The sequence below is a fragment of the Culex pipiens genome, chromosome 3 (genome assembly GCF_016801865.2).
Source record: "Culex pipiens pallens isolate TS chromosome 3, TS_CPP_V2, whole genome shotgun sequence".
Taxonomy (NCBI): Eukaryota; Metazoa; Arthropoda; class Insecta; order Diptera; family Culicidae; genus Culex; species Culex pipiens.
Genome location: NC_068939.1, coordinates 57948573 through 57975749, shown reverse-complemented (window position 1 = coordinate 57975749; position 27177 = coordinate 57948573). Strand labels below are relative to the sequence as shown.

Genomic DNA, 27177 nt, shown 5'->3' with positions numbered 1-27177 from the left:
GATTACCTCATGATTTTTCTTTCACCAAGTAAACGAAAAGCTCATCCCCCCGGGAAGAACTACTCCACGGTTTACATACTAAATTAAAAATAAATTTTAATTCGCGTCGACATTTATGCGAGCCGATTCCCACCGGAACCGCCTCCGAGCAAAGTTTTGCGCTTTGCAAAGACTTGCTGTCCCAGGCTTAATCTTCTGATGGCTTCCACTCTTCGGGGCGCACTCTCGAATGGGACCAATAAAAAGGGACGACTTATTACTGGTACGGAATAGGTTTCTTTTTGCTCCAGTCCCTGTTGACAACCGAAATGATTTAACAATTTAGATGAAGATATCGTGCCTCCTCAACTGGGGACGCACGGTGTTTTATTGACATTCGAAGTGTGTAGGATTCGAATCTTGGCTCGATTGGTCCAACAATCGTTTGGTTCAAATTGGGAGAGAGAAAAATAACCATAAAAAGTGACCACCCTTCAGTTGTAATATTTTCAACTTGGTATAGCAGAGTCCGGGTTGTTGCACCAAGTTTCGGATATTGCTTCGTAGCTGGACCGAACCGGACCGTGATTCGTGATTTTATGTTGTATTTATCATTATATCGGGGCGCAAGGTTGTGAGCTAGCCGTAAAGCAGCTGTACAGCAGCATGGCATGGCTAGGAAAGGGCTGGAGGTGGTCCGAAAGTACCATAGGGTGGTTCATAAGTTTGCTGAGTAGTTTTGTTTTCATATTGTAAATATTAGTCTACAGTCTTCAGTCTTCAGTGTTCAGTATTCAATCTTCAGTCTTCATTTTTTATGTCAAGTCTTTGTGTTCCTCAATTTTGATTTGCTCATTCAAACATTCTAGAATTCTAATCACCCTATCAGCTTTCGCTCAACTGTTGTTGCCTGCTGGGGTAGAAGAGTTTCGCAGCACAAGCTCCAGCGGTAATGGTCAATTGGAGATAAAGTACGGACTGCGATAACGGTTTATGAAGGAGAAAAATGACCGACTTTCTTTTTTGGTAGAAGTTGCGTTTATTGCTTGGCAGCTGATTTTTTTTGTGAGGTACAACCTGTCAAATCTGGTAAAATTTATATTCGAAAGAGTTTTCTAGAATTCAAATACCTAGTGACTTTGTGCAAAAAAGTTAGCTATCATAAAGTGTACATGTTTACAGGGACTGCATAACTTTGAATTCCCAAAATAGTTCAAAACTTTCCATGAAAAGCGTATCCCCCAAACGTTGTTAATAAATCTTCCCATCCCTAACCCCTAGTCCAGAGTTAATGCAATCTGGCCGTTACGTTCATTTTTCATTGCCACGTTCCAGGAGCCAACCACTTTCCGCTCCCGGTTCAGAGCTTGGCCTATAGAGGCTCTTTAAGGGCGGTCGCAAATGGGCTCCAAAAGGGCCCACTAGCCGGCAGCGTCTGGGCGCCTCCTATTACACGTTAAGGGGATAACGATATTGCTGGCCTGTGGTGGTGGCGCCGGTTGTCATCACGGTTAAGCGATGTGTCACCACCATCACTTCTGAGGTTCTTGATGGGGTGGTTGTTTTGAGAAAGCTTATTAAAGCTAGATTCAGGTATTTTAACTATGATTGTTAAGTGCGAGTCGCGCTCATCTAGGTCATCGGTAAGTGGTGCAAGTCGTTACACAAAGTTTTAAGCTTCAAAACGTCAAAAGTCATAAAAAATGTGTAACTTAGACAACCCTCAATTAAATTTCAAAATTCAAAATGCCTTGTTTAAGGACTTGAAAAATGCAACAAAATTAAAAGGTGAAGCTCCCACTTGGTTCAATCTGAAGAAAGTTAATGACATTTTAGTGAAAAAATAGCACAATTTTCAAATTAAATTAAAAAGGTGTTCCATCCAGATATCAACTAGATTCAACCTGAAGCTAGTAGAGGACATCTGGAACTACCATCTGCCAAACCTTTTAGTGATTTTTTTGGGTGTAAATTTTTGCCTGGGATTCCATTTTCTGATGATAATTTTATCAAATTCTTGTTTCAATCCTTTAAGAAATGAATGTTAGAAAATCTCGAGCATATTAAAAAATCCGTTACCAAAAATACGGATGCTGCAAAATTTGATATTTACATTGGATTCATTTTTGCATCTCAATATTACTATATTCTAATTTCACTAAGTTTCATTTTTAACATTGAGAATTTAGTATCAGAAATATTTGATATTTTTTTCAGGGAAATAGCTCAGATTTAAAAAAAGAGATATTACAGGACTGTGAATTTCTGCAGAATATTAAAAAATATTAAAAAACTTTTTTTTTATTGATTTTTAAATGGCTTTCACTTGAAAACTTTGCTTTTATCAATGATAATTAGGTACTAGGATGTAACAAAAATTACTTTTTGGCGGGCATTCACGAGTTTGTTCCGGTGGGCATACTTAGCCCAAATCCAAAATATGAGCTTTATTGGACGTTACAGGAGCTGGCGCTTTGCATTTGAATTTTAAATGGGATTTAACCCGTAGAAAAGGAATTTTTCAAAAATGTCACTTTTTAAGGCATTTTGGCAACTGAAGCGTTAATTTTCAACATCATTGACGTGTAGGCCAGATTTTTGCGTATCTTTTGGTATATATAACATTGAAATTCGGAGCACCCTGGAGCTCGGTACAGGCCTTCAAAGTTTGGCATTTTTTTTTTATCAGCCGTCGTCGCGAGGCGCGGCGAATATTTTTTTTGCCGGAGCCGATTTTCCAAAAAAATGCCAAATTACTAATTAAGAAGCACACTTTATTAGGTACACTTTAGTTTTAAATATTTGATCCACGAAAACGAAACTATTGGCACTACGCCCCCCGGGGCATGGCCTTCCTCTAACGTGGGATTTCTGCTCCAGCGCCTCTGACGAGACAGGAGAAACCGGGACCGACGTTTTACTTCACCATCCGATAGAAGCTCAGTGGATAAGGCGGGAATCGAACCCGCGTCTCATAGCATCATCGGGATCGGCAGCCGAAGCCGCTACCCCTGCGCCACGAGACCCATTTGATCCACATAAACTTCAAATAATTTGGACTGCCTATTAGAAGGTAAAGCATAACACATTTATCAATTCTAATGTACTTCATGCATAAAATTCCATATTTTAAAATTTATTTATTTATTAAAAATAAAAAGATTTTGTATTCACAAAACATTTTTAACTAAGTAATACATCACGGCGTTGCCTTTTTTGTTATTCAGCTTCGCTAAACAAAATGTAAAAAATAAATTTTATGAAAGTTTTAGGAGAGAACTATGGTGAATAAGGCCTTGTACATACAGAACCAGTCTTTTCTAATCATTGTCTTTTTTCAAAACTTTACGTGACACTCTAATTTGAAATAAAAAAAAGTTATACTAGATTATTTTTAAAAATTTAAACGTTTCGTTGAAGAAGTACAAGCTTAAAAATAATAATTACTCTTATAACTCAAAAATCCAATTTCACGGGGCTACAGAATTCCCGGGAAACGGGAAATTTTTTACAAATTTCTCGGGAAATCCCGGGAATTCACGGGAAATTTAAAATTTAGCGAAAATTATTCTAATCCTGTTTCTGATTGATCTTTTGCAACACAATTGCATAGAACAGCAACTTTAATGGTCAAAATGAATGTGAGGGTCAATTAATGGCTTGACTGCTTGTAAAAAATCATGCAACTTTAAGAAAATATATAAACTTTCTAAATTTTAAATCTTTCAAATCGTCCCAAATGAAAAAAAAAATATTATTAGTATTTTTGTTGAGAAGGATTTTTTAAAATCAAAGTGTTTGGATAGTGAAAATCTATGCTCCACAACCATAAAATTGCTTTTAAATTTGTCTCAGTGGCCATAAAAATAAAATAAAAAAAAAACAAAAAAATCAACTTGTGAATAAATAAATAATCATTGAATATAACTTAAAAATCTAATTTCTAGCGCTTTTTAACTTGAAAAACTATTTTATTTATTTGAAAATTTGATACGAAGTTGTTTTTTAATGGTTTTGTGATATGATTTCAGTTAAATGGCATTCAGCCTAATAAATCAATTAGATTAAAATAATTTTGAGTATTTAAAAGTGGTTGAAATTCAACGAAATTTTTTCATATATTAACCTATTACGCCCTTGGTAGCTGCTTCATAAATTTACAACTTCAATCTGTAATTTCTCGAATACTTAGAAACAAATTCTTTTCACACAAACCTTTTTTAAAAATTTGATTATATCAGTTCAATTTCCATCCAACATGTTCAAGGTAAATCAAAGTCAATAAAATCTCAATGTTGGTCTTGGCCGGAAGATGTAAATATCTTATTTTCAAATTATTTTTCAAAAAAAAAAACATTTAAAAAGGTTGTCAAAAAAAAAAAATTCTATATATTCATTCCATAACAGCCTAAGTTTTGTGGTTCAACATATAAGCAAACAATATTCCTATAAATGAATGCTTCAGAAATAAATATTATCTGAATTAAAACTTGACATGAAATTTACAGACAAGCTGATAAGTTAAATATGAACAGTAGATGGAAATAAATAAAATCAAATCAGGTTCTCAAATTATTATTTTTTTATAATTTCAAAACATTGATGCCAAAAAGGTAGGAAAATGTATTCTTCTGCTTGTATTTCGGGAATTCCCGGGAAATATTTTTTCCAGGAAATCCCTGGAATTCCAGAGAATTTTTTTCCCGGGACGGGAAATTGGACGCTCTATTTCCGATTGATTACTCTAATTACCATGAATTACACAGTAATTCATGAATTATCAAAATAATTACTAATTATTTGCCAGTTTGATGCCTAGTTGGAAACCCTTGAAAAAACTAAGAAGCTGCTTTATTCTTGTGACATCAAGTATCCTTGGTAATGGAGCCGATTTTCAATAAATGAGATTCTAATATTTTGTTTAACTATCATTTTGAGAAATCTAAATGTCATTTAAATTTTAATTCATGAATAAGAAATTTCAAGAAAATTATATTGAATTTATTATTTTAAAGACCTGATGTATTTACTTTTCCAAATTTCTAACTAACCAACAGAATGCAATGTATTTTGCCATTCGATTGTTGAAATTGTAGCAATATTCGAAATTTATTTATCATTCATAACTTCGTCAACGGATCCACAGGCGTGTATCGTTCTTTTTGCGACAAAACTTTGCCTCCCGGGTCTCCTAGTATGAAGGTGTGGCACGGGGAGAAGGCACCGAAAACCATTTACACTTAGAAAGAAATCATTTTAAAAAAAAAATATAAAAAATATCTTTTAATCAACCCTTTTTTATAACAGCTCAAACTAAATATTGCTTTTAAAAATAAATAATAATAAATATTCCAGCAAATAATTATACTTGCAATTCCTGAACCAGAATTATTATTTTTTTTTTCAATTTAGTTTTGTTTATTAATACTATTGATACAAGTAGTTATTGAAATAGATATAAAAGTTTTGTTTTTTCAACTCTTCGTTATTTCATAATTCGGTTGAAAACTCTTATTGCTTTTTGTTTATTACTTTATCAAACAAAAACACTTTCTGATTTTGTTCGGTAAACAATAAATGATTTTAATTATATTTAAAATCAAATCATTCATATTTTCGATTTTATTGCCAATTCCCTAATTTAATTTTTTAATATACCTTAAATATCAAAATAAATCAAGGTATTTTTTTTAAAATAAAACTCTTTGCTCAATTTACCTAAATTAACAGGAATAAAATATTTTGTTGTAATATTTCTTTTATTTCTTTAACCCTCTACTGCCCAATAATTTTTAGATTTTTTTATTTTTCCCCTGTTCAGGGGGTCCTTTCGAAAATCTTTTGTTCTACGAAAAACATAACTTCTTTTGTTTTATATTTTTATTGTTTCATTTTTAGTATTCTCATTTGCGTTTGGCATGTCTTTCACATTTTCTACTATGAAACAATACAATTTCTTTTAAATTGTAAAATAAATGCTTAGAGGCATAGTCGGGTATACTACAAAAATTACCACATACTTATTTTCACATGATACAAAGGTAAGAAACAGTAAGAAACACAGCCAAACTTGACCCCAGAAAAAAAACATTGGCAAAGTCACATAAAAAAATAACACTTCCAACCTTAGAATTTTATTAAATTTTAAGAATTCTTCTTTCCAATGCTTTTTAATGATCAAAAATTGGTTGAAAAAAGATTTTTTGGCGAACTTTTAGATTGAAGCTAGAGGGCAAAAATCTTTATTATCTATAATTTAATGGCAGGAAGTACCAGCCTAGAAGAAAGGATTTTTTGCAATTTTTTTAATAATATTTAATCAATGTGCTTAAGAAAAGCAATTTAATTTTATAAATTAATTTTCTAATGAGTTCAAAGTTGCCTTTTCAGTGCAGCCAACAAACAAAATGTAAGTCACGATGTTGCTGCACTTCCAACTTTGTACATTATTTAAGATTTTTATGACACTTCCAGTCTTTTTTCCCACCACAGATTCAGTTCATCCGAAAGAGACAAAAAAAAAGTTCAATTTACCCTGGCCCCTCATGGCTGCTGCTGCTGCCTCTTCATCAACCTGGTCACCACCTTCTCACTGTTCATTATATAAGGCTGCCAACTTGTGTGGTTTTGAATCTTTCTTTTTTCACTTTTCACTGCCAAATTAGTGTTGCTTCCCTGGCTTCTGGTTGCTTTCCCGAATGAGTTTTTTTCTTCTTCTCTTCTCCATCTCCACGACTCTTTTAAACAAAACATTTATTTTTAATGAAATTTATATTTAGTTGGACTGCGCCTGGGATTTTCCATTCATTTCGTGGTGGGGATTTTCATCCCCAACTTTTCCCTCCCATGGCATATGGTATTTACACTCATTTTCCCGGCCCCGGGAACTCTGAAAGGCGTAATTTTATTCACTTTTATTCTCCCGTTGCTGTTTTTCTTACTGTTAACAAAGTTGTAAAGAATGGAAAATATTGCTGTTGCGCACTCACACATTTGCACTCATCCACATTAGTGTTCGCATGGAGGTACGAGGAGTGGGTGTGTTTTGGAGAAAAAAAAGCTGCCACTGATGGAGGAAAAATAACGAGCCAGTGAAAAGGAAAAAAGTGGAAAAACTCGTGGTTTGGCTAATGGTGGAAGATAAACTTGTTCTGGACAGAAGATGAAGAAGAAGAAGAAAAAAAATCTCTCCCAGGATCGACCCCGGGAGGCCGTAGAGCTGAAAAGTCAACTGCATTAAAATTAAGTTTGTGGCACAATTTACGATAATGAAGCGTTGGAGGTGGTGGTGGAGTTGGCTTTTTTTTTCTTTTCTGATGTTGGAGTGAGAAAATGGCCAGCCCACAAATAGGAGGGACAACCCTTTTTCGCACCGACCGGGTGTAATCACACTTGTTTGGGGAAGAGAGGAGGATTTGGAAGGGATGCTGGGTTCTGGGTTGTCCGGATGAGTGGTTTTCCGTCTGTGGTGGGAAACTTTGTTTGAATGCAAAAAGGTCAACTGTGTATCACTTGTTGGTTGATTAAAACACAATTTTAATGAGTTTTGATTCAAAATAAAACTGAGGAATCTGACATGATTTTATTACAATATATTGAAATTTGATTGATCTTCAGGAAAAAGTTCTGTTCAGGTACTTAAATTTTAATTTTCTTATAATGAAGAGTATAACACTGTACAATTCGCTGCCATCTGTTATCATTTTTTTAAAGACAAGATTTAAACATTGCAATTATTTAAAACTGTTATAATACCACAAAGTTCAAAGTAAAAGTTATTCAATTAAGTATTCTAGCTTGAATGTACTTTGAAAATAAAAGTTGACATTTATATGAGGTTTATTCAACAATAAATATAAATTGTGTAACGGAATCCTGCCGATGGATATTTATCATTTAATGATTTAAAATAATTGAATTAAATATACTAAAATCCATTGCAAATATATTTTGAAGGTTCCTCGACTCTCACCGAGGTCAAGAAATGATTCATTAAGCAGGAAATTCTATTTTAATTTGTGGTATTTTAACTTGATGCTGCTGTGCTCTATTGTACTAAGCTTGCTGGATTTCCTATCTAGTTAGCACAAGAGAGCACAGAAATTGCTTATTTCCTCAGAAAAAAGAAATTGTTTGCCCTCTAAATTTAGGGGCCAAATTTGAAGAGGTGTGTCTGCAACGGATAAACTTAGAACCAATACAAATTTGGTTGGACTTTTGATACTTTTAATACATGCAAGAAATTCGACATAATTCAAAATATGACCACCTCTATTTTGTTTCACCTATTTTCTATAAAAAATTTAAACTGCTGCATTTTGGGCAACCAATTTGGGTAATTCTCTACCAACTCACACGAAATCGGGAAAAGTTGCCCCGACCCCTCTTCGATTTGCGTGAAACTTTGTCCTAAGGGGTAACTTTTGTCCCTGATCAAGAATCCGAGGTCCGTTTTTTGATATCTCGTGACGGAGGGGCGGTACGACCCCTTCCATTTTTGAACATGCGAAAAAAGAGGTGTTTTTCAATAATTTGCAGCCTGAAACGGTGATGAGATAGAAATTTGGTGTCAAAGGGACTTTTATGTAAAATTAGACGCCCGATTTGATGGCGTACTCAGAATTCCGAAAAAACGTATTTTTCATCGAAAAAAACACTAAAAAAGTTTTAAAAATTCTCCCATTTTCCGTTACTCGACTGTAAAAAATTTTGGAACATGTCATTTTATGGGAAATTTAATGTACTTTTCGAATCTACATTGTCCCAGAAGGGTCATTTTTTCATTTAGAACAAAAATTTTCATTTTAAAATTTCGTGTTTTTTCTAACTTTGCAGGGTTATTTTTTAGAGTGTAACAATGTTCTACAAAGTTGTAGAACAGACAATTACAAAAATTTTGATATATAGACATAAGGGGTTTGCTTATAAACATCACAAGTTATCGCGATTTTACGAAAAAAAGTTTTGAAAAAGTTACTTTTTGCGTTTCTCTTTGTTTCGTCGTCCGTGTCTGTCGCGGGTGACCATGAACGGCCATGATCGATGACGACCAACTTTTTTAAAACTTTTTTTCGTAAAATCGTGATAACTTGTGATGTTTATAAGCAAACCCCTTATGTATATATATCAAAATTTTTGTAATTGTCTGCTCTACAACTTTGTAGAACACTGTTACACTCTAAAAAATAATCCTGCAAAGTTAGAAAAAACACGAAATTTTAAAATGAAAAATTTTGTTCTAAATGAAAAAATGACCCTTCTGGGACAATGTAGATTCGAAAAGAACATTAAATTTCCCATTAAATGACATGTTCCAAAATTTTGTACAGTCGAGTAACGGAAAATGGGAGAATTTTTAAAACTTTTTTAGTGTTTTTTTCGATGAAAAATACGTTTTTTCGGAATTCTGAGTACGCCATCAAATCGGGCGTCTAATTTTACATAAAAGTCCCTTTGACACCAAATTTCTATCTCATCACCGTTTCAGGCTGCAAATTATTGAAAAACACCTCTTTTTTCGCATGTGCAAAAATGGAAGGGGTCGTACCGCCCCTCCGTCACGAGATATCAAAAAACGGACCTCGGATTCGTGATCAGGGACAAAAGTTACCCCTTAGGACAAAGTTTCACGCAAATCGAAGAGGGGTCGGGGCAACTGCTGTGTGAGTTGGCGGAGAATTACCCCTATAATGTTACAAAAAGACTCACAAAAAATGTAGGATGGTATGTCCCTCCTAAAAAAATACAAAAATCATTTACTACAACTGTTTTTTTTGAAAAGTGGTCAAAACGTCACAAAATTTCAGAATCGATTCCCCAGACAATTTTACATAAAAGTCTTCATATTGACCATTGCCCATAGTCCATTCCTTGGGAAGATACAGCGGTTTTAAAAATAAAAATGTTGATAATATAGTTTTTTGAGTGGTTTTTGGCAAATTCTATATGACAGACTTGGTTTTTCAGTCTCTTAAATATTTTTACCGGAAAGTTCGTCCCATTTCCCATAAGTTTGCCTTTGACAGTTTTACAATTTGACTTGTCTCATTATTAACGTAAGCTTATTTACTTTCCAGGTTTCTATCACACTGAAAAAAATATTCTATTTACAGTTATGAGCAATGTTATTAAACTTATATCTGTAAGCCCATACATTCAACTGAAATGCTGTCAAAGACAAAATTATGGGAAATTGGACGAGCTTTCCGGTAAAAATATTTACGAGACTAAAAAACTAAGTCTGTCATATAGAATTTGCCAAAAACCACTAAAAACCCTATTTTTTCAACATTTTTATTTTTAAAACCGCTGTATCTTCCCAAGAATTAGACTATGGGCAATGGTCAATATGGAGACTTTTATGTAAAATTGTCTGGAGAATCGATTCTGAAAATTGTTGACGTTTAGACCACTTTTCAAAAAAAAAAATTGTAGTAAATGATTTTTGTATTTTTTTAGGAGAGACATCAGATGACAGCTTGCTCTCGCTGCTGTCGGACGTAAACGCTAGCCTCTACGGATTTCTTTTTCTCTTTTCCCCCTATCGGGGCCGTGTTAAAATATTTCGCCATGTCGAAATATCGCCGGAACGCCGTCGTAATCGACTTCAACGTCATGCCGGTGAGACCGGACATCGAGACCGTTACGAAGTTTATCTCCAAGGACCTCAAACTGGACCAACAACGAGTAAAAAACCTTCAACTCAACAATTCCCGCAACCATGTCATCATCGAGCTAGGATCGCCGGAGGAAGCTTCGGACCTAGTCGACCAGCACAACCTCAAACACAAGGTAGGATGCAGGGGCCAAACCTTCCGTATCCCTATTTTTGTGGAGGACAACGCGACTCAAGTTCGCATCCATGACTTACCGCCACATATGCCTAACGATTTAATCGTCTCCCATCTCGAGGCCTACGGAGAAGTCAAGTCCATTCGGAGAGAGGTCTGGCGGGAGTACTTCCCAGGGATCCCGAATGGAGTTCGAGTTGTCCGGATGGTTTTGAAGAAGCCGATTCCGTCCTTCATTAAGGTGGAGACGGAAATAAGCTACACGAGCTACAACCAACAAGTGAGAACTTGTCGCCATTGTGCAAATCCACTTCATCCCGGGAAGAAGTGCGACGAAGTAAAAAAATCAACTATAGCACCATCTAGTGGTGACACCACTATCACCAACACCACCAGCATCAGTAGCAAAAACATCACAACCAACAGAAACAGCAACAACAACATTAACATCACCAACTAAGCCAACGACCTTTGTGCCTCCCAAAAAACCAACAGACAATCCGCTGGAGAGACAGTCCAAACCTATGGATATTTCTGCAGTAGAAGAAGACAACGACGAAAACGAAGAGAAAACCAATGATGAGAACGAAGCAGAACTGGCGAAACAAACAAACAATAGTTATACGAGAAGACGTCGAAAAGGGTACCGCAACCCCTACAAATATTATGATGACCACCACATGTGATTAATCCATCTACTTGTATAATTTATCATCTAATAAAACTATATTTTATGAAAAAAAAAAAAAAAAAAAAAAAAAAAAAAAAAAAAAAAAAAAAAGACATACCATCCTGAAATTTTCGTAAGTCTTTTTGTAACATTTTAGGCTAATTCCTCAAAAAATTTGAGCGAAAAAAATCGTGACATCACCATCAAATATAACTTTTAAACATAAAAACTGAAAAATCTCATAGAAGTGGCATGTATATTGGTTTCAGTGTATTTTTTTCAGAAAGCTCGTCCAATTTCCTACAAGTTTGTCTTTGACCTCTTTTTGATACGATGCAACGGCTTCGAAAAATAGTAATATTTTAATTGCAAAATACAAAAATATTTAAATACCTTACGCCCTTCTCAAATGTTATTTTCGAGTACTATTGGCTCCATATATTTATTTTTTGTTTGAATGCCGTAATTAAACTCGAAATTTTTATTTTTTTTTAACAAGTTTTTTACGGTTGCATTAAGGCTCCTAAATAATTTCCTAAAATTGGGAGCAATCGGTGTCATCGGTTGAATGTTATGATTATGACTGTTCAGAAAAAATACGATTTTTTTATTATATTTTCATCAAAACCAAAAAGAAACTCGACAAATTTACAAAATAAAAAGAAAATTTCTGATGGTTTTTTTTAACTTATTGAAAAAAAACATTTAAAGATTTTTTCACGTGAATTTCAATAGGGCTTAATAATATGATTTGAGTTCTTTTGAAATTCGAGTCATGATTGGATAAAACTTAAAAAAAAATTTAGGAATCAACAATTTCCATAAAATGCAAATTGATGAGAATATTCTTAGCTTTTCATATATTTTTTTTCCAAAGCCAGTCGAAAATTTTAAATTTTTAAAACACAGTTTAGTTGAATGATTTAACCTAGAAATGGTTACACAGTCCAGACTCGAATTTGAATTAGGATAATCGATTCACGAAAAAAAAAATCGTTGTCTTATTTATGATTGTTGAGCTTAAGTGTGGCCTCTTAACTACTCTAAATGGTTAAGAAATTTCAAATCCAGGATGGCGGCCAAAATAACGATGATGAAATATTGAAAAAGTGCATTTTGTAATTAAATAGGCATTCAACAGTTCAATTTTGACTAAAAGATTTGTTTGGGCATGATTCGATAATGCGAAGTCCTATACAAATTTTCGGATAATCGAGGCTTCGGATAATCGAGTCTGGACAGTAAATCATAAACGGTGCATTTTATGAAAATTTTAAGTAATGTTTTTTTTTTATTAAGTTTTTAATTTTAATCTTTAAATGTTTTTTTGGGTACATTTTTGATAGTTAAAAAAACACTTTTTTATGTGACTTGGCTAAAAAAAAACGTCTGTATATTTCTTTATAGCAGCTTAATAGTTTTCTTCTAAAACATCAAAAAATGAAGAAAAAATCGGACGGAATGAAGGAAATATCGATTTTTTTTAGAATAATACTAATCATAACTTACAACGTAACCGAGGGCACCGAAACTATCAGAAAATTCTTTCTAAAGGTACAGATTTCCGAATCTTTAACGCTATCTTGTAAGTTTAATTCAAAATAAAAACTTTCAAAATTCAATTACAAAAAGTGGGTATTCTCATAAAAAATACCACACAAAATAAAAATTATGCATGTAAATTGCGGACACACACAAATGTTTGGAATTTTCAGGTTTTTCCAAAAAACGATTATCCTTCCTGACACCACTACACCATTAATGTGAAATCACAATCCCCAAACTGGTACCAATTGAATTAAACACACACACACACACACACACACACACACACACACACACACACACACACACACACACACACACACACACACACACACACACACACACACACACACACACACACACACACACACACACACACACACACACACACACACACACACACACACACACACACACACACACACACACACACACACACACACACACACACACACACACACACACACACACACACACACACACACACACACACACACACACACACACACACACACACACACACACACACACACACACACACACACACACACACACACACACACACACACCCGTGAACCGTGGGGACAGGTGAGGGTCCCTGCGGAGCTTAGCTGCCAGCTACCGGGCGGGTTGCAGTAGGCGGATAGCTGTCGGCGATTGCATACATTCATTGCATCGCCCCCGGACCAGCAGCGGGAGGATGTCTAGGACGTGGCGGAATTGAACAAGGGCTCTGTTTAATTTCTTCGAAAAAAACCACATGGGTCCGTAAACACCTCTGTCAAGCGATCGAACGCCGCTATAAGTGTTTTAGCCCAAAACCTCACCAAACCCCGAATCCAAGATGTGACGCGACCCGTGTCGAGGGATGCATGGCTGGGGGGGTTCAACAAATTCCCAGTCGATAACGGAGCCTGTGGGGCACAGGGGCGAACCCCACACGTAATTTGCCCTTACTGCGTCACGGCAGGGCACTGGCGCAGCGGACCGTATTTCCCTAGCGACTCGTGGGATTCAAAATGAAGACAAGTGAAACAAACCAACAAAAGGGTCCCGATGCGCCCCAAGCATCGGAAAACACGGAGGTAGAAGAGGACGCAAACGTCGAAATGGCAGGAGGCGAGTCAAACGGCGGCGACACAGCAGGCGGGGTGGCGAGCGCGTTCCGTGGAAGCGGGAAGGTGTTGAGATCCCCAGTGTTGAACCAGGCGGCTGCTTCGAGTCAGCAGATAGGAGTAATTGGAGAGGAGACTCCCAAGTCATCCTTGTTGAACTTCGCCGGCAGTACCCCTCAGGACGGAGTCCTGCTCGGAAGGACCGCGTTGCAGGAGGTCAGAAGGAGGGTTAACGAACTCTTTGATTTCATCAAGGACAAAAACAACGTCCACACCAGAATCAAGCAGATGGTGAATGGAGTCAAGGCAGCCATGAATGCCGCAGAGCGCGAAAACAGCTCGCTGGTGGTGACGCGGAATTCACTGAAGCTCAGAGCTGAAAGAGCCGAAGAAACGCTGAACGCAAAACTGGAGGAGGAAGCGCTACGGGAGAAAGAACCGAAAACGCCGCCCGGCCCAGGCTCTAAAAGGGACAGGGAAACGCCTGGAGAGGAGGAGGACGCAAAGAAGCAGAAGCAGGGGAATGGAGACAGTCCGGACCCAGCGAAGGAGCCAGAACCAGACCCAGGGAAGGAGGAATGGGAGAAGGTCAAGAAAAAGAAGCGGAAGAAAAAAGGGAAGCAGAACGAGGACACCCAAAACCCCAAGTTTCGCAGGGAGCGTAACAAAGGCGAGGCTTTGGTGGTCGAGGTGAAGGAAGGTGTTTCGTACGCAGACCTCCTCCGGAAAGTACGAACCGATCCGGAACTCAAGGAGCTTGGCGAGAACGTGGTTAAAACCAGGCGCACACAGACCGGAGCGATGCTTTTTGAGCTGAAGAATGACCCCGCGGTCAAGAGCTCAGCTTTTAAGTCCCTCGTCGAGAAAGCCGTAGGCTACGAGTCGAAGGTAAGGGCGCTATCGCCGGAGACAACGATTGAGTGCAGGAACCTGGACGAGATCACGACGGAGGAAGAGCTAGAAGATGCGCTGATCGTTCTTCTGGATGACCGCACGACACCGATGGCAATCCGGTTGAGGAAAGCCTACGGCGGCACGCAAATTGCGTCGGTCCGACTATCGACGCCTTCGGCGTCTAAGCTGCTGGAAGCCGGCAAGGTCAAAGTAGGGTGGTCGGTGTGCCCACTGAGGCCTGTTCCTCGAGTGACCCAGCAGATGACGAGGTGTTTCCGCTGTATGGGTTTCGGCCACCAGGCGAGAAATTGCGACGGTCCCGATCGAACCAACAGTTGCAGAAGATGTGGTAGAGAAGGCCACATGGCAAGAGACTGCAAAAATAAGCCGAAGTGCGTGCTCTGTAAAGAAGGCGATGGCAATAGCCATGCGACGGGTGGCTTTAATTGCCCGGTGTACAAGAAGCTGGCCTCGGGCAAAAAGTAGTGGAGGTGTCCCAGGTGAACCTCAATCACTGCGACACTGCACAGCAACTGCTGTGGCAGTCGACCGCGGAGACGGGGTGCGACGTGGCAATTATTGCAGAACCGTACCGAGTTCCTCACGACAACGGAAACTGGGCCGCGGATACAGCAAGAATGGCGGCGATACACGTGATGGGGCGGTACCCCATACAGGAAGTGGTCTCGAGGGCGTTTGAAGGATTCGTGATCGCCAAAGTAAACGGAACCTTCTTCTGTAGCTGCTATGCTCCCCCAAGATGGACCTTGGAGCAGTTTCAGCAGATGCTGGATAGTCTGACCGATGAACTGATCGGACGAAGCCCGATCGTTATCGGAGGTGACTTCAACGCGTGGTCGGTCGAGTGGGGTAGCAGATGCACCAATGCTAGGGGGTATAGCCTAATGGAAGCTCTGGCAAAGCTAGACGTTAGGCTGGCGAATCGCGGAACCAGCAGTACCTTCCGCAAAGACGGTCGTGAGTCCATTATCGACGTTACGTTCTGTAGCCCGCGACTGGCGGCCGACATGAACTGGAGGGTGAGTGAGGACTATACCCATAGCGATCACCAAGCGATCCGGTACAGCATCGGGAGACGAGCCCCTGTACCAGATAGGAGCAGCCGGTCCTACGGAAGGAAATGGAAGCTGCAGTACTTCGACGAGGGTCTCTTCGTGGAAGCGCTCCATTGGTGTGATGGTCCCCAAGACTTGAGTGCCGACGTGCTAACAGCACAACTGGTGACAGCATGCGACACAACCATGCCGCGGAGACTGGAGCCAAGGAACTGTCGTCGTCCAGCTTACTGGTGGAATGAAGAACTCGGTACCCTTCGGGCAAGTTGCCTCAGCGCCAGAAGACGAGTCCAGAGAGCAAGATCCGAAGCAACTAGAGAGGAGCGCAGAGAGGAGTACCGGTCTGCAAAGGCCGCGCTCAAGAAAGCGATCAAATGCAGCAAGACAAACTGCTTCAAGGAGTTATGCCAAGACGCTGATGCGAACCCTTGGGGGAGCGCATATCGTGTCGCGATGGCGAAGATCAGAGGCCCATCGATGGTGGCTGAAACGTGTCCCGACAAGCTGAAGGTCATTGTGGAAGGGCTCTTCCCAAGACATGACCCAACGACATGGCCTCCTACACCGTACAACGACGAAGGGGGTAGCAACGCCGAAGGTCATCTGATCACCAACGAAGAACTTGTGGCAGTAGCGAAGAGATTGAAGGTGAAGAAAGCTCCCGGCCCGGATGGAATCCCGAATTTCGCCCTGAAATCGGCGGTTCAAGCATTCCCGGATAGGTTTCGAACAGTCCTGCAGAAATGCCTGGACGAAGGACACTTCCCCGACCCGTGGAAGGTTCAAAAGCTCGTGTTGCTGCCGAAGCCAGGCAAACCACCGGGGGACCCATCATCGTATAGGCCTATATGTTTGCTGGACACCCTCGGAAAGCTTCTGGAACGGATCATCCTTAACCGGCTGACCAAGTACACGGAGAGCGAGCATGGCTTAGCAGCGAGGCAGTTCGGCTTCCGCAAAGGGAGATCCACGGTGGACGCCATCCGGAAAGTGGTCGAGAAAGCCGACGAAGCGCGGAGGAAAAAACGCAGGGGGAACCGTTGCTGTGCAATAGTCACGATTGACGTCAAGAACGCGTTCAACAGTGCGAGCTGGGCGGCCATAGCAGCAGCGCTGCACAAAATGAAGGTGCCTGACTATTTGTGCAGGATCTTAAAGAGCTACTTCGAGAACCGCGTGCTGGTCTACGACACTGCCGATGGACAAAAAACCGTTGTTGTTACCGCGGGAGTTCCACAGGGATCCATTCTGGGTTCAGCACTGTGGAACGGAATGTATGACGGAGTGTTGACACTGGGGCTACCCAACGGCGTAGAGATTGTTGGCTTTGCAGACGACATAGTGCTGACGGTAACCGGCGAAAATGTCGAGGAGGTCGAAGTGCTGGCTATGGAGGCAATCGCAATGATCGAGAACTGGATGCTCGAGGTGAAGCTGCGGATCGCTCACCAAAAGACGGAGATGGTTCTGGTTAGTAACCACAAGAAGGTGCAGCAGGCCCAGATACAAGTTGGGGAACACGTAGTGCACTCGAAGAGAGCGCTCAAGTACCTCGGGGTGATGGTGGATGACCGGCTGAACTTCAACAGCCACGTCGATTACGCCTGCGAGAGGGCGGCTAAGGCGATCATGGCACTGTCGAGGATTATGCCGAACAACGCTGGACCCAGGAGCAGTAGGCGCCGCCTCTTGGCAAGTGTCGCGACGTCCATACTTAGGTACGGCGGACCGGTATGGTGGACGGCGCTGGGGACGAAGCGAAATCGAGCGCTGCTCGACAGAACGCAGAGACTGATGGCCATGCGGGTTGCAAGCGCGTACAGGACCATTTCGTCGGAAGCGGTTGGCGTTATAGCCGGAATGATCCCCATCGGCATCACACTGGAGGAGGACACCGTGCGCTACACCCGGAGAGGCACGAGAGGTATCCGGGAAGCTGCGAAAGCCGAATCGCTGGCAAGGTGGCAACGTGAGTGGGACACCACGGAGAAAGGCAGATGGACGCATCGGCTTATCCCGTCCGTATCCACGTGGGTGAGCAGAAGGCATGGAGAGGTCACCTTCCACCTCACACAGTTCCTGTCGGGCCATGGCTGCTTCAGGAAGTACCTGCACAGGTTCGGACATGCAGAGTCTCCGCTCTGTCCGGACTGCGTCGATTGCGAGGAAACACCGGAGCACGTGGTGTTCAGCTGCCCTCGCTTCGAGGCAGCGCGAAGCGAAATGCTGGCCATTATCGGAGCAGACACCAGCCCGGATAATGTGGTGCGAAGAATGTGCAGCGACATCGCCAAGTGGAATGCGGTCGTCGGAGCGGTGACGCAGATCACTTCGGCTCTCCAGCGGAAATGGAGAGACGACCAGAGGAGGAACGACTAGAAGCCTAGTCGAAAACCCACGAGTGTGGCTGTGAAGGAGAGCACGTTATGATGGTCGGCTCTACCAAATCGGTACACGTCTCGATGGTCACAGGAGTTGAGAACCCACGAGTGTGGCTGTGAAGGAGAGCACGTTATGACGGTTGGCTCTACCAAATCGGTACACGTCTCGATGGTCCAAGGAGAGGGCTGCATATGACTAACCGATCAAAAGCAACGCGATTCTTGGGCGCGGTTAAACCCTCGCATGGACTCATATGTATGTAGAACAGGAAATGGTTCTAGCACCCGGCATGGATCCTGTAAGTAGACTAGTGCAGAAAATGCAACGCCTCCCCCCGAAGTTATACCGAAAGGTGGTCCCGGGGGGAAAAGGGCACGGCGTTCAAGGACTGGTTTAGTGGGTCGGGAAAACTCTTTTGGTTTTCCCAACCCCACACTACCTGAGAAATGAATTCTCAGGTGTCTGATAGCAGATTCCGACCTTGTAAATAAAAAAAACACACACACACACACACACACATACACACACACACACACACACACACACACACACAAACCATATTATTCGTTATGTTTCGATCATTAAACGATGCAAGTCATTTAAAGGCAATAACGTTCGATCGATGGGTTTTTGTTAAGGTCAGGTTGAAATACAATAGTACAATTATTGCAGTTCAATATGACTATGTGAGACTTAAAAAAAATTAGGAAATTCGTAACCCATGTCTTTACAGTAATTCAGTAATTAATTACGTTTCTAGAATGCTAACAAGCTCAACTTGACCTTCAACCACACCTCATTGCCCCCCCTATAAGACACTGTGGTTTGCCCGATCTTTTCGCCGGAAATCGGCACCATTATTTTCTATCCGGGTCGACCCCGGATCGTCGAAGTGAGCAAAAGCCAGCTAATTATTCCTACAAACTATGGTAACATCGACTCACACAGTAACGCACCAAAAACGAGGGCGCCACTCACACTCATTCACATACTAACAGATTGCTTTCGCCTAGTGCACATGATTAACTTTTTTCTTGGAAAAATGCTTCTTGGTTCTATTCTAAGGGTGGGGGATACTTTTGTTTCGGACGCGCAACATCGACAGCAAATAACACACAGTAATGAGGTTTTGTTTTTTTTTTTCGATGAGGTTATGTTTTACGGACACTTAAGAACGTACACGCGCTCACATATTGAAAAGAGAGGGGATTGGAGGATTTCTGTGAGAAACTAATGAGTTTTGTGTGAATCTGTTTTTTGACTGAAAATGATTCCTATTTTTTTTACTCCTATACAGTACAATTTTCAAAAAAAAAAAAAAAATCAGTCGTTGATGTTTTTTTTTAAATATTGTAATGTGAGATTTATAGTTATTGGAATTCATTTACCACATTTTAAATAAAATTATTTCAATATTATAAAAATGAACCAACACATTTCCTACTGATTTCAACTGCCTGTATTGCACTAATTACGTACTCTAGTGAATTACGTCTAGGTTTGAAAATGGAAAGCAGGTAAGAGCATTGTAAGACCTCAAGGTGGACCTTGGTCAAAGGTGGCTCAACCAACTGCCCCCTTTAACCTCCCACTTTGGGGGGTGGGTGGCAAACGGGTTAAGAGATTTTTCTTTTCTGTGTTCCGTTTTGTTTCGTGTTTCCCTCCCTACCCTCCCCCCCCCCCTAACCCTTTCCAAAAAGGGATTAAATTAAATCAAGACGAAACCAAGTCCCTCTATATGTGGCTGCGTTACCTGGTACCGCTGGGAACAGCACCGACCGCAGCAGGACTGAAGCAGACCGGTTCCGGCGCCGGTCGTCGTGTTGGCCGAGTGGGACGGGCTGGCCATCGGGGACGGCGAGCCGGGCCGCTTGGTTTGGCCGTTGTACTGCGTCTCTAGCTCGACAAACTCCCGATCCTTGAGGTGAGGGCGGAAAAAAAGAAGAAGAAGAAGAAAAAGATGGTGGAAATTGGAATGGCATTAGCTTATCAGGAAGAAAAAGCGATTTTGGTTTGTTTTTTTTTCTTTTTCAGCGGTGGAATGGTGGAAAGCGATTGTGGTGAAAGCATTTGTTATTTTTCTTATTTTTTTATTAGCAATCGAAACAGATTCACGTGAGAAAGAAGAAAGTTACACAACGGAATGTGGTTGGGTGAAGTAATGACAAAAAGCGGACAAATGGAGTGAAATTCGGCTCAGACACGATAAAAACCGGGTTGAGAAAAACGCTCCTTAAAAAACAGAGGTTCGTATTGAACGACAGTGCTGTTGGAATTGAAAAAAGGAGATAAGAGATTTGTTTGTGATGAACTGAATTCCTAAAAAATGTGAAACAACTTTATTAAAAAATGTAATTGGTTATCCAACCTGAAAATGACCATCTAGTTTTCTACGTAGCATGCAATTGTATCCTTAAAAAAATTTCTGGAAAATAAAATGTTTGAAAGATTTATTACCATGAAACAATGTAATACCAATGCAAACACTCACGTCTAGAATTTCATCAAGTAAGCCAACAAGATTCAAAACATTTAAAAGATATCCAACAAATCACAAACAAGAAACAAAAATTGAACTGAACAAAATGTTCTGCTGCAAGCATTAGTGAAAATTAATCCTATTCAATATTCAGCTATTCCACTCAAACCAGAAGAATCCAGATCAAAAGTGTTCCGATTTGGCTTTAATTTGGCATGGGAGTTCCTTGTTCAACAGAATTTGACACGTATTTTTTCGTTTGGTGATTAGGGTGGTCCTATCCAAAAAAATCACCACTCTTCAAAAAAGGTGATTTGATTCTAACATTTATATGAGCAATTCTCTACCAAAACCGGAAATGGATTTTATTTGTATTTTTTGATTTGGCTCAAACTTTGTGGGGGCCTTCCCTATGACCAAAGAAGCCATTTTGCATCATTAGTTTGTTCATATAAATTTCCATACAAATTTGGCAGCTGTTCATACAAAAATGGTACGTAAATATTCGAAAATCTGTAACTTTTGAAGGAATTTTTTGATCATTTTGGTGTCTTCGGCAAAGTTGTAGGTATTGTTAAGGACTATTCAGAAAAAAATAGGTACACGGAAAAAAAATTCCCGATTTTTTTATTAACTTTTTTTTCACAAAAACTCAAATTCCCAAAATACGTATTTTTTGATTTTCGAGATTTTTTGATATGTTTTAGGGGACAAAAATCCGCAACTTTTGAGCTATAGAGAAACATGGTCAAAAAATCTGCCGCCGAGTTATGATTTTTTGAAAAACTGGTGATTTTTGGAAAAAATCGAAATTTCATACATAAAATTTTTTTGACCTCATTTTTTTATGCAAAATTAAATTTGCAATCGAAAATTAATTTACAGATTTTTTGATAAAGGGCCCCGTTTTCAAGATATAGCCACCAAAAGTTTGATTTCAGCGAAATATTTGCAGTTTTTCGATTTTTAAAAATAGTGACCATGAGTGACCATTTCTAAAAATATTTTTTTTGAAAAGTTCAGAAATTTTGCTATAAAATTGTCTAAGAGACATTCAAGATTGGACCTCTGGTTGTTGAGATACAGCGGCTTAAAGAAAAAGAAACACGAAAATTGAAGTTTTCTAAGTCTCACCCAAACAGCCCACGATTTTCTAATGACGATATCTCAGCAATTAATGGTTCAATTTTCAATGTTAATACATGAAACATTCGTGAAATTTTCCGATCTATTCGAAAAAATATTTTGAAAATTTTTAAATCAAGACTAGCATTTTAAATGGGCGTAATATTTAATGTTTGGCCCTTTCAAAATGTTAGTCTTGATTTAATTTTTTTTTAATATTTTTTTCGAAAAGATCGGAAAATTTCACGAATGTTTCATGTATTAACATTGAAAATTGAACCATTAATTGCTGAGATATCGTCATTAGAAAATCGTGGGCTGTTTGGGTGAGACTTAGAAAACTTCAATTTTCGTGTTTCTTTTTCTTTAAGCCGCTGTATCTCAACAACCAGAGGTCCAATCTTGAATGTCTCTTAGACAATTTTATAGCAAATTTTCTGAACTTTTCAAAAAAAATATTTTTAGAAATGGTCACTCATGGTCACTATTTTTAAAAATCGAAAAACTGCAAATATTTCGCTGAAATCAAACTTTTGGTGGCTATATCTTGAAAACGGGGCCCTTTATCAAAAAATCTGTAAATTAATTGTCGATTGAAAATTTAATTTTGCATAAAAAAATGAGGTCAAAAAAATTTTATGTATGAAATTTCGATTTTTTCCAAAAATCACCAGATTTTCAAAAAATCATAACTCGGCGGCAGATTTTTTGACCATGTTTCTCTATAGCTCAGAAGTTGCGGATTTTTGTCCCCTAAAACATATAAAAAAATCTCGAAAATCAAAAAATACGTATTTTGGGAATTTGAGTTTTTGTGAAAAAAAAGTTAATAAAAAAATCGGGAAATTTTTTTTTCCGTGTACCTATTTTTTTCTGAATAGTCCTTAACAATACCTACAACTTTGCCGAAGACACCAAAATGATCAAAAAATTCCTTCAAAAGTTACAGATTTTCGAATATTTACGTACCATTTTGCCTTCCTCACTGAGGTAAGGCTATAATCCTGCTCTAAAAATGAACTTCGTATAAAAACGTCGTAGACCCACCTTCATGTATACATATCGACTCAGAATCGAAAACTGAACAAATGTCTGTGTGTATGTGTGTGTGTATGTGTGTGTGTATGTATGTATGTGACCAACAAACTAGCTCATGTTTCTCGGCACTGGCTGAACCGATTTGAACCGAAATTGTTGCATTCGACTTGGTTTAGGGTCCCATAGATCGAGTTTTATACAGATTGAAGTTTCGATAAGTAGTTCAAAAGTTATGTATAAAAATGTGTTTTCACATATATTTGGATCTCACTTAAATGTATGTAAACTATGTCCGGGTCCATTATCCGACCCATCGTTGGTTAGGTTATCAAAATACCTTTCCAACGAGTCCAAAACATTGAAGATCTGGCAACCCTGTCTCGAGATATGGCCACTTAAGTGATATTGATATACTTTTTTGAAGCCGGATCTCACTTAAATGTATGTAAACTATGTCCGGGTCCATCATCCGACCCATCGTTGGTTAGATTGTCAAAAGACCTTTCCAACGAGTCTAAAACATTGAAGATCTGGCAACCCTGTCTCGAGATATGGCCTCTTAAGTGATATTGATGTACTTTTTTAAAGCCGGATCTCACTTAAATGTATGTAAACTATGTCCGGATCCACCATCCGACCCATTGTTGGTTAGGTTATCAAAAAACCTTTTCAATGAGTCCAAAATATTGAAGATCTGGCAACCCTGTCTCGAGATATGGCCACTTAAGTGACAGTGATGTACTTTTTTGAAGCCGGATCTCACTTAAATGTATGTAAACTATGTCCGGCTCCACTATCCGACCCGACGTTGGTTAGGTTATCAAAAGACCTTTCCAACGAGTCCAAAACATTGAAGATCTGGCAACCCTGTCTCGAGATATGGCCACTTAAGTGATATTGATGTACTTTTTTGAAGCCGGATCTCACTTAAATGTATGTAAACTATGTCTGGGTCCATCATCCGACCTATTGTTGGTTAGGTTATCAAAAGACCTTTCCAACGAGTGCAAAACATCGAAGATCTGGCAACCCTGTTTCGAGATATGGCCCCTTAAGTGATATTGATGTACTTTTTTGAAGCCGGATCTCACTTAAATGTATGTAAACTATGTCCGGCTCCACTATTCGACCCGACGTTGGTTAGGTTATCAAAAGACCTTTCCAACGAGTCCAAAACATTGAAGATCTGGCAACCCTGTCTCGAGATATGGCCACTTAAGTGATATTGATGTACTTTTTTGAAGCCGGATCTCACTTAAATGTATGTAAACTATGTCTGGGTCCATCATCCGACCTATTGTTGGTTAGGTTATCAAAAGACCTTTCTAACGAGTGCAAAACATTGAAGATCTGGCAACCCTGTCTCGAGATATGGCCACTTAAGTGATATTGATGTACTTTTTTAAAGCCGGATCTCACTTAAATGTATGTAAACTATGTCCGGATCCACCATCCGACCCATTGTTGGTTAGGTTATCAAAAGACCTTTCCAACGAGTGCAAAACATCGAAGATCTGGCAACCCTGTTTCGAGATATGGCCCCTTAAGTGATATTGATGTACTTTTTTTGTAGCCTGATCTCACTTAAATGTATGTAAACTATGTCCGGCTCCACTATCCGACCCAACGTTGGTTAGGTTATTAAAAGACCTTTCCAACAAGTGCAAAACATTGAAGATCTGGCAACCCTGTCTCGAGATATGGTGATATTGATGTACTTTTTTGAAGCCGGATCTCACTTAAATGTATGTAAACTATGTCCGAGTCCACCATCCGACCCATTGTTGGTTAGGTTATCAAAAGACCTTTCTAACGAGTGCAAAACATTGAAGATCTGGCAACCCTGTCTCGAGATATGGTGATATTGATGTACTTTTTTGAAGCCGGATCTCACTTAAATGTATGTAAACTATGTCCGGGTCCACCATCCGACCCATTGTTGGTTAGGTTATCAAAAGACCTTTCTAACGAGTGCAAAACCTTTCTAACGAGTGCAAAAACATTGTCTCGAGATATGGCCACTTAAGTGATATTGATGTACTTTTTTAAAGCCGGATCTCACTTAAATGTATGTAAACTATGTCCGGATCCACCATCCGACCCATTGTTGGTTAGGTTATCAAAAGACCTTTCCAACGAGTGCAAAACATTGAAGATCTGGCAACCCTGTCTCGAGATATGGCCCCTTAAGTGATATTGATGTACTTTTTTTGTAGCCGGATCTCACTTAAATGTATGTAAACTATGTCCGGCTCCACTATCCGACCCGACGTTAGTTAGGTTTTCAAAAGACCTTTCCAACGAGTGGAAAACATTGAATATCTGGCAACCCTGTCTCGAGATATGGCCACTTAAGTGATATTGATGTACTTTTTTGAAGCCGGATCTCACTTAAATGTATGTAAACTATGTCCGGATCCATCATTCGACCCATAGTTGGTTAGGTTATCAAAAAGTTCAAGATGGTATGTCAGAGACATAACCGAAAGACATAGGACCAAACAATTTGAATGTGTTGTTGGATTGCTAGTTAAATCTGGAATAAGATTATTTTATTTTGTTTCATAGATTTGTCGGCAAAATTGTCATAAATGTTCTCCCAAGGTGAACCTTCCATGAGGGCACCGGCAACTCCAGGTTGTGGCCACTACTGTCGAAATGGCCATTATTATGTTCAGTATCAAAAACCATGAATTTTGATACCCATATTGCCACAACTCGTATGGTTCTGTAAATGTCCCCCAGGCCCCGGGGGAACCTACTTCGAGGGCAGCGGTCACTCCAGGTTTTTTCCACCACCAATTCGACATTTTTCATGAGAACCGCCGCATCATAGTGACTTCAACGCGGTCCGCTTCGCTCGAATTTCCTCCTTCTGCTGCTGGTGGTTCTTCCATCTGGTTGCTGGTTCTCTTCTTCTATAGGCCGCTGCTGCTGCTGCTGCTCCGCGCCGGCCCGACGTGCACAGTTCGAGTGCTCGTTCCAAAGTGACTTGCTTTTACGAAATTTTCTGCTTATATAGCGGCACATCCGGAGAACGGCACAAAAGGGGCGCGGTCTCGAATGCATACGCTCGCTCTGATTGGTCATCTGCCCGATTTGAACTGAAAAATGACTCATTTTGATAGCATGTTTTAAGCGCTTTAACTATGTTTAGTCAAACTATCTATGTAGTTATACGAAAGCTGAAGTCTTCCTCTTTCGATTGGTGGTCCAACCGTCTGGATTGACTCACAGGGAAAAAAGATATAAGCGTTCAAAATGTCCCCTTTTTTAACGCTTAAAAGTGACGCTTTGGATCGAATTTCTGAACTGGCCCCCCAATATAGTTAGTAGAGACATAGTCCTATGTCAAAAACCTTTCCAACGAGCCCAAAACATTGAAGATCTGACAACCCTGTCTCGAGATATGGCCACTTAAGTGATATCGATGTACTTTTTGGAAGCCGGATCTAAAAAATAGATGAAACTTGTGTACAGCCATTGTTGTGAGGAAGGCTCCAACCACATAGGTGGATTAAGTTAGTTTTTGTATGAACAGCTGCCAAATTTGTATGGAAATTTATATGGACAAACTAATGATGCAAAATGGCTTCTTTGGTCATAGGGAAGGCCCCCACAAAGTTTGAGCCAAATAAAAAAATACAAAAAATAAAAATGGTCGAAATCGGCCGGTTTTGTAGAGAATTGCTCATATATGACATCTTGTTGACATCATAAAGCAAAGATAAGAATCAACTGAGAATTCAAGTTTCGTTGCTTTTCAGAATTAATTTGATGTGTTCCTAAACAAATCATTCAAAATTTATTTTTGATTTAAGGAAAAAAACGGTTGCAATGCCTTTTTTGAAAAATATATTATAATTTTTAAAAACGAATTTCAGCTCAAAGTTTATCAATTCTGAATTTAAATTAATTTTATTTAGGAATAGCTTGATTGAGAAATTTAAAATGCGACTTATAACAAGTTCAAAGATAGCTTCGTTTGATAAACAAGTTGTATTTTTTCATGATATATTGTTTTGACAAGTCATGCTATTGGAAGGAAAAAGCAGAAAATATTTTAAAAATAATTATTTCAATT

The 27177-nt window shown here is 39.4% G+C and overlaps 1 protein-coding gene across 2 annotated transcripts in view; it reads right to left on the bottom strand.

The window, feature by feature from the left end:
- The window catches only part of LOC120416057 (potassium voltage-gated channel protein Shal), a 406813-nt gene that overhangs the window by 25339 nt on the left and 354297 nt on the right, over positions 1–27177 (bottom strand). For both annotated transcript variants that reach the window (XM_052710526.1, XM_039577721.2), the window contains exon 9: positions 20205–20369. In XM_052710526.1, the coding sequence (XP_052566486.1) occupies positions 20205–20369 (165 nt within the window). The remainder of the gene's footprint in view (positions 1–20204; positions 20370–27177) is intronic.